Here is an 8,583-nt window from a genome sequence, read left to right on the forward strand (position 1 = left end):
ATAAAGAGCCATGCTTGATAATTATGATGAATATACCTCTTTTTCACACATTATTTTTCCCCACAGAGAATTACAACGCAGTCATTACAAAGACCGAGTGGTAACCACACATACCATTACCCCGCAAGTAGAAACAACTACTTGCGGAGGGGAGGGGGACGGGGGCGGGGGCGCTGGATTTTGGAATAGTATAATTTAATATTCCAACTCCAGTCTGTGCGGACAATAGGGAAGGTGTTGTATTTTAAATCCAACACCTTCTGCCCCCTCCACAAGTCATTGTTCCGACTTGCGAAGTAATGGTATGTGTGGTTACAACGCGGTCGTTGTAACATCCCCGTTGTAATTCCCTGTGGGCAAAACATTTCGTGTACCACTACTGATCCACAATAAGTCTAGATTTCACATATGAAAAATTACACTTTGATGTACATCCTACCCTGTTGAGATCTCCCAGCATTGTTAAGAAATATTTCTGTTGCCTCACCTATAGAATCGGAGTCATAATCAACGGTGTCGGTGGAGCATAAATGTGGCTTTCGGAATTCACCGTTGGTCACCACCTTCAAACCCATTCCCTGAAAATAGAAGACATATCATGTAGTTACACCATCAACACTGCAGACACTACACCCGGGAGGGCTGTCTTCATTGACAACATGTTCTCATGATCATAACTTTGCACTTAGTGACGTGAATCCAAGCTCTGCCCTCCCCATGGCTGTCATTACCTGTGGTGACTTCTTTCGCTCTAGAAGGTGAGTCCATTGTTTTCGTCTTCCCTGGTGACATCAGAAATTCTGCAATGAGAATCCCAGTTGGGGCCTCTCAGTGGATCTTCATGTCTTGGGGTGCCACCTTGGAGTAAGGAGGTGAACCCCACATGTGTTCCCCATGGATTCCCAGATCTCTGGCCACACCCAGCGGTCAGTGACGTGGATGAAGAATGGGCAACCGAGTGTTTTGGTAAATGGATCCCATTCAGAGGAAAAAGCTGTGACAAGTGGGATGGCACACCAATTATCTGCACTTCATGCTAATTACAAGTGATAGGTGTAACCATTAGGCAGGACCACTGAAATGATGCGATTCTGCATCTGCGGCGGTTTTCACATAATTATGCATTTGCCTTTTTTTGCCACATAGTCCATCTTCTGCTGCATAATCTACAGAGTTCCAAAACATAGGGGCATATGTATCATACTTCCGTTTTGCGAATTTTAAATAGCGAATCTTAAAGAATCGCTATTTAGAATTCGCAAAACGGTTTGTATGTAGGTAATCTAGGAATTTTAGCGATTCCTTACTATTCCTTGTTTGCGAATTCGCAAATTGCGAATTCGCAAATAAGGAATACTTCCCATTCATTTCTATGGGCCAGTAGGCCCATAGGAATGAAGTGGAAATTTGCTAATCGCTATTTGCTAATCGCAAATTGTGCGAATTTTCAAGGGTGTAGGGGGTGTCTCAAGAACACCCTGCTGCACCCCTGAAAATGACATGTGTGCGCATATGGCGCACATACATGCCCTAAGGGCATGCATGTGCGTCACATGCCACAATGAAAAATGCCAATTTGTGCTTATTGAAAAGGAATCGCAATTTACCACCAACTTTCAGTTGGTGGTAAATTGCGATTCCTTAAACCTAATTCGCAAGAGAAAAAAGCTTCTTACATAGCAATTAAGGAATCGCAAAATTGCGATTCCTTAAATGCTATGGAAAAATAAGGAATCGCAAAATTTTGCACTTCCTTATTTTGCTACTTTTTCATACATTGCAAATGTGCAAAAATGGCCGTTTCCGATTCGCAAAGGCCGAAATTCGGCGAATTTCGGCCTTTGCGAATCAAAAATAGCTTCATACATATGCCCCTTAGTTTCTAGCTCAAATTAATAAAAGTTACTAAAAATACAGTAACACATGTTCCTTCACACTAGAAAGCTTTTTGCCAAGGTTGACTGGTCACCTTTCAGTTGCTTATTACTATAATTGAGTGTTACTTTGGAACTAACTGGGTAAAATGTTTTTCCAGACTATGTGTAAAATTGTTGAAAGAATGAAGTAATACCATCGCTAAATGTTGACCATTACGCTGCCTAATTTGCCTTTTTTGCTGCATAATTTAGTCAACCCTGCTGCAGAATGTGGTCCTCTTCTGCTGCAAAATTACCGTGACCCTGCCCTTATACAATAGAAATATGAGGAATGGTGTAGAAAGGCATAAAGTAGGCATACCAGGTTCAACTAATAGCTCAACGTACCAAAAGAAAAGTCTTACACAGGCCTCATTTTGAGTACTCCTGAATTCCATATTTGGCCGACAATTCCTATGGTTGGCGACACATTGATTTTTATAACTACTGTGGTACAATTGCACACTTGATACCCCTCCCCCAGGCCTCTAATCAGCACACCTCTGGCAATAGGTCGCTTTGGAGAATGACTCAGATCTGGGATGGTTGCAAACACTGACTGCCGCGGTAATTCCTCATTTCTCAGGGAAAAACAATGGCGCGATATTCCTGCACATTTGAATTACAGAAATACAGGGCATCAGTAATTCTGGGTGTAATAAAGTTCATCCGGACCCCAAAGACACCCAGAATGAGGAACTTGGTGCCGTTAGATCCTGGATTACTAAAGTGTGAGATTTGAGGAAAGCAGGAAGCAGGCTGTGCCTGACATCCTCTATTTAGCTAAACAAAGTGCTGAGATTACAGAACCAACTATAGATATGTTAGGGGAGTGGGCAGGAGGAAGTAAAACAAGGGAAAATAATAAGTTGTGTTACCCATGTACACATCACTAGTGAAGTCTGATTGAGCATTTTGACTGTTATGGTGACCACGACTCTATAAGTGAAAAGACAGATTGGATATAATAGAGAAAAGGGGTGCCAATATGATGCAAGGTTTTGATCACAAATTGTAAAGAAGAGGAAGCGTGTTGTAAATAAAAGATCTTCTGTAGCCAAGTGGTATAAGTAAGTTGTAGATTTATTGATAAGATAACAGCTTCAGATAAATACTGGAAGATGTAAAGTCCAGGTGATGCCCCACCAGGAGCAGCCTCCCTGCTGCTCAGCTAGCTCACTCCAACCGACACTCTCAACCTCACCAGGAACCTATGCATTCCACAATATCATCAATAATCCAACATTCCAGACATCTCCAAGCACACCAACACTCATTCTGGCTGAGCAGTGGGGAAGAGATACATAGGCAAAGGGTAAAGGGAACAGTAGATGATAAAACACCCCCCCTTCCTAAGGAAACCAAAACACAATAAAAGCAATTGAAAGTACATAAGACAATCAAATTAGAAAATGCATTAGATTATAAAAGATGCATGAAAAAAACATTGAGCAAATGAATCAAGGAACATATCAAATAAATGAAATGCATGACAATTCATTAAGCCAACGAATTCACACACCAAGAATCAAAAATGAAAGAGTTTCATGAAAAGCATCAGGCTTAGACAATATTAAAATTCAAGTCAAACATTTCAAAAGTAAAACCAGAGAAGCTTCATAAGAAGGTGTCTTCTCATAATCCAGTCTCAGCAGGGAAAACCTTTAAGAGAAGCTTCGTAAGAAGGTGTCTTCTCCTAACACAGTCCAAATAGGGAAAATGTTTCACCCACACAGGTGACAAACTCATATAAAGGTACACACAGAGAAGCTTCATAAGAAGGCGTTTTCTGCTAACGTAGCCCAAACAGGGAAAAACCTTTCACCCACACAATCCAAACAGTGCGGGAAACTGACACAGTCATGTCAACAAATAACCACAAATAAGTGGTTGAAAAACCAAAGGCTACTTGAAAACTAGGGCACAATCATGTCAACAAATAACTACAAATAAGTGGTTAATGAACCAAAAGCTACGGGATACCTAGGGTTAAAATAGTGAGAGAGACCTTACACTCACAAAGAGTATACTGACAACCATGCACACTAAGGTAACCAGGAACACTACACACTCACCTCCACTTTTCCATACAATGAGAAGCAAAGACATTACGAGGTACACACTTCCCCTCCACCAAAACAGTGTATAATAGTAAAACAAAATTAAAGTCTTTCACTCCGGTGAGCGACCTCTCACCCGAAGTCATCACCCAAATTTGAAGTCCTAGACCATAAGCACCATGTAGCTGTAATCTCCTAAGGTAGTACTTCCATGTTTCGCCACTCTGGCTCTGTGGTAAGTCTCTCCCAGTAGAGCGAAGCCAAGAATATACTTGCTCTCTAGACACCGACATAAGATCATTGTCATTTTTTTTTACTGCTAATCTTCGACTGTCACACTTGCTATTAGTCTCCATTTCTGATAACAGCTGGAAGTAAGCGGAATGTCTGCAGGTAAAACAACATGGAGCCGGGTAGTGCCACAAACGATGACAAGCCGATAAAGTATAGTGTAATTCCCAAAAGAACAAGCATTTACAATGCAATGGTTTTGCCTTTGTTAAAGTTAGAGCTATTGGCATTGCTCTTGACATAATTTTTATTTATGTTTTTTTTAACATAAATAAATGGCATTGTCATTTACAATGCCACTAGCTTTATCTCGCAAATGACACACACAAACACCCACAGAGAGCCCCCCCAAACATACACAGAGCCCCCCCCCAAACACACACCCACACAGAGCCCCCCACACACACAGCCACACAGAGCCCCCCACACACACAGCCACACAAAGCCCCCCACACACACAGCCACACAAAGCCCCCCAAGTATAAGGTACTTAAAATGAGTAATTTTGTCAAAATGACACGTCATGTGTAAGATGCCCTGGTGTGTAGTGTTCACTAGCATGGTGCCAGGCCATGCCATCTGTGTCATATACCTCTGTGCATAGAATCTTGAGATCCCTGAATAGCAGCCCCCGGAGCTCTTAACAAATGAGATCACAAGAAAGATGAAGAGTTTCTCAAGGACCACAGGACCAAAGAAACACTAGACAATGTTCTAGGAGGCAAACCTGGGGCAACACAACCAGCTGCAATACTACCGTTCACTGAGAAGAAACTTCTGAAAAACTCACTATGGCGAGAAGCAAAACACAGGCAACACCAGTCAAATACAAAATGAGTGACTACGGACTGACTGACACCCACCAAACAACCCAGATAGGTCACAATCTACCAGCAGTGTGGTCTGGGAGAAATCCATGCAGAGATCACTTTCTCCACCCCTACCTGCAGTAGCTCTCTGGACACTGACAGCACCACATCCCACCAGAAAAGGAAGCGTCTACTAGTGAAAGTGAAGGAGAAAAGCAGTTCATCATTCTAGTGCACAGGCCAGAAACAGGGGCGAGAGCAACAATAAGCACCCATGCATGAGACCAATACATACCGTGTACGAAACAACCGCTGGGGAGCCAGTGGCATTGAATCAGCATTTACATTTCATGGAGTTACTTGGCCAATAATGTACCTTGAATTACTTAACCATAATAGGCAAATCCCCTCTCGCCCCCATCAGCTCCTCCGCTTATGACGAGAGAATACCTAGCCTCCCTTCACCTTAGAGGCACCAGAACAACCTTCGGGGAAGAAGAGTCACGCCCCCCTCCCTCCCCCCACCACCACCCTCAGATTTTTCTCCAATGATGATCAAGCATCCTACTCCTCTGATCTTACCATTCCCACTGAGGAAAAACCCCTCCTAGATTTCAACCTGTGAGGAAGAGGGGAAACTCTTACCGCCTCAATTCTGCAACTTTGAGGTTCCTCATACCCAGTGACTGACATACAGTGGACTGCGGTCCACACATACACGATCCATGCCTAGACGACCCCTCTCGGAGTCCATCATCCCGCCCCGAGTCCCTTCAGCCTCCTTGTCACTCGTCCAACACTCACCCCAGCTCTGCGCCTCCTATTCACCCTCCTCTCCGCCTGCAGCACCCAGCCTATTACTCCCGGCTCGCAGCAATTCTCTTGCCCATCCCCGAATTACCATAATCCTTCACCCTATACATTCTCCCAAATCCCCACTTTAGCCACTAAACTTGGACATTCACTCCCTGCCTGCTCTTCAGCACACTCACTCACCCCTGTACCGTTCAGCACTCAACCCCTTTCCGCTGCCCCCATCCTTTCAAACTTCCCCCTCCCAGCCCCCAAACGCGGCCTCTCATCACCTCCACAGATGCCATCCCATACACTCACTCCGCGGCCCCCGGTGTCGGACACTCACTCCGTGCTTGGCCTCCTCCTCCACCTTCTTCCTCTGCAGGCCCCGGTCCGCCAGGGTCATCAGGTAGGCCCACACCTCGCTCCTCGGCCGGGGGGCACGAGCGGGCCCTGAGGGGCCTGGAGCGGCCCGGGAGCGGTCCAGGCAGAGCCGCTGTGTCCCGGCCGCCTCCATGGAGCTGTGTCCAGGCTCAGCCTCTGCCGGCCCTTGCAGGCGACAGCTGTGCCCCCTCCTCCTGGGGGTTGGGGGGTAGTTGGGGGAGGAGCGAAAGAGCTTTGATCACGCTCGCCAGCTGACCAGGGGGAAGGAAGGGAGGGCCCTCGGTGGCAAGGAATGCCCCCTAGGAATGAGGGATCCGACTCCGGGAGCAGCCCAGGGCCAGTGTCTAGCCGGGGGCATAGTTCAGTCGGTTGATGCGTCAGCTGCAGAGATATCTATGTGTGTGACCTGCACGTCGTAGGTTTCAGTCTGACCAACATAGCTTAGCGGGTTGATCGTCGCGATCAGGAGTTCTGTGTGAACCTTGAGGGCTCCCCCCCAGTAGGTAGTCCCACGATCCGCACTTCCCTGGGGTACGGGCCCGCACACCACCAGTCACCCTCCCAGCCCCTCTCGTCACCGTCCATCTGCCACACACCCACGCCTGCTGGTGACCGGGCTATAAAATGTGTTCTCCACTTTGAACCCTGTGATGTTACGCGCTCAAACAGGGGGCCACATCAGAGGAGCCAGCACCAGGGAGGCCTTCTGTCATCCCCCGCTGAACCTCGAATCCTGCGAGAACGGAGAGTAGACAAAAAAAATGTCGCAAGAATCAATGAAGAGACTTAAAAAGACAAAACGGATTTTAGAGAGGAGGCACGTTCCAGGCATGGGGTTTTCTCTTACCCACAGGTGAGCTGGAAGTCAGTCGGAGTCTAAAACCCGGGAGGGTCCATGCGGCCTCGAGAACAAACACCAACGTTTCTCTTCTGAAGGTCCCTAATCCGACCAGACTGACTTTTCAAACATTAGTCCCAGTTCCAACATGGATCCAGTAAAACGTCCACAACTAGTGATGTAGAACGCCCAACCACCTGCAAACACACCACACGCACCGCACCCAGGGATACCGAGTGTGTCACAGCCTTTCTGGACAACCTTAGAAGAGGTTTCGTCAACAAGGTTAGCGTGGCCTGGATTGAGAGTTTTTTGACAGTTCTCACAACAGTAATGCCAGCGGCTATCCAGAGTATAGGTCAAACTAGGATGAGGCCTTGACACAGAGGGAAATAAGTTCTGTTCAGAACTGCTAACAAGTGGGAGGGGGCGGGAAAGGGGGAGGAGAGACGCAGAAGACGGCCGGAGCAGGAAGGCGGGTGCCGGCAATGCCGGAACAGATTCGGGGGCGTTCCCGGCTTTTGGCTGACGTCGCGTGACGTAGCCAAAAGCCAAAACTTCTCGGGAACGCCCCCGAATCTGGTCCGGCATTGACGGACAGGCCCGTCTTCCAATGGCTAGCCTCCATTTATGGAGCTAGCCAATGAAAGACGGAGGCCGTTCCTGTCTCCCGTACACAGACCTCTCCAACTATAGACCTATCTCACTTCTACCTTGGATAGGTAAAGTCGCCAAAAAACTAGCAAATAAAAAGCTGTCACACTACCTCGAGTCAAACCATCTTCTCAACGACTCACAGACAGGCTTTAGACCAGGTCAGGGCACGGACACTGCTCTCCTCGTGGCAGTAGAAAGAACCAGGGAAATCATCGATACAGGAGGATCAGTGGCAGTCGTCCTCCTAGACCTTAGTGCGGCCTTTGACACGGTCAGTCACCAGGTCCTAACCCACCGTCTCGGGACTGTTGGGGTTAAAGGCAGAGCTCTGAAGTGGCTTTCGTCCTTTCTCTCCCGACGCGCCTACTAAGTATGGGAAGGCGAAAGCCGCTCCCCCTCCATTCCCCTCCAGTGCGGCGTGCCTCAGGGCTCCTCCCTGAGCCCCACGTTGTTTAACGTTTACATGGCCCCACTGGAGGAACTCGTCTCACCCTTCGGAGTCACTATCGTCAGCTACGCTGACGATACACAACTGGTGGTGACACTCTCCCACCCCAAGCTCGAGCCCTCCAATCTCCACGACTGCCTTTCCAACGTATATCAGTGGATGAGTGACTCTGCTTTGAAGCTAAATGGCTCCAAAACAGAGATCCTGCTCCTAGGACAAAAAACCACGAACCTCCCCTCTAACATCTGGCCCGCCTGCATGGGTGAACCCCCCACTCCCAAGAAGGAGGTCAAGAGTCTCGGAGTGTGGCTGGAGACCGACCTTACCTTCAGGACCCAGGCTAGAAAGACGGCCGGCACTTGCTACGGTTTACTTAAATCTTGCA

General features: G+C 47.4%; 1 protein-coding gene across 2 annotated transcripts in view; it reads right to left on the bottom strand.

Annotated features, from left to right (window-relative positions):
- Nucleotides 1–8,583, bottom strand: part of LOC147706551 (alpha-2-macroglobulin-like) — a 150,397-nt gene that overhangs the window by 53,623 nt on the left and 88,191 nt on the right. For both annotated transcript variants that reach the window (XM_086933018.1, XM_086933019.1), the window contains exon 17: nucleotides 488–578. In XM_086933018.1, the coding sequence (XP_086789144.1) occupies nucleotides 488–578 (91 nt within the window). The remainder of the gene's footprint in view (nucleotides 1–487; nucleotides 579–8,583) is intronic.

The sequence above is a fragment of the Lissotriton vulgaris genome, chromosome 7 (assembly GCF_964263255.1).
Source record: "Lissotriton vulgaris chromosome 7, aLisVul1.2, whole genome shotgun sequence".
Classification (NCBI taxonomy): domain Eukaryota; kingdom Metazoa; phylum Chordata; class Amphibia; order Caudata; family Salamandridae; genus Lissotriton; species Lissotriton vulgaris.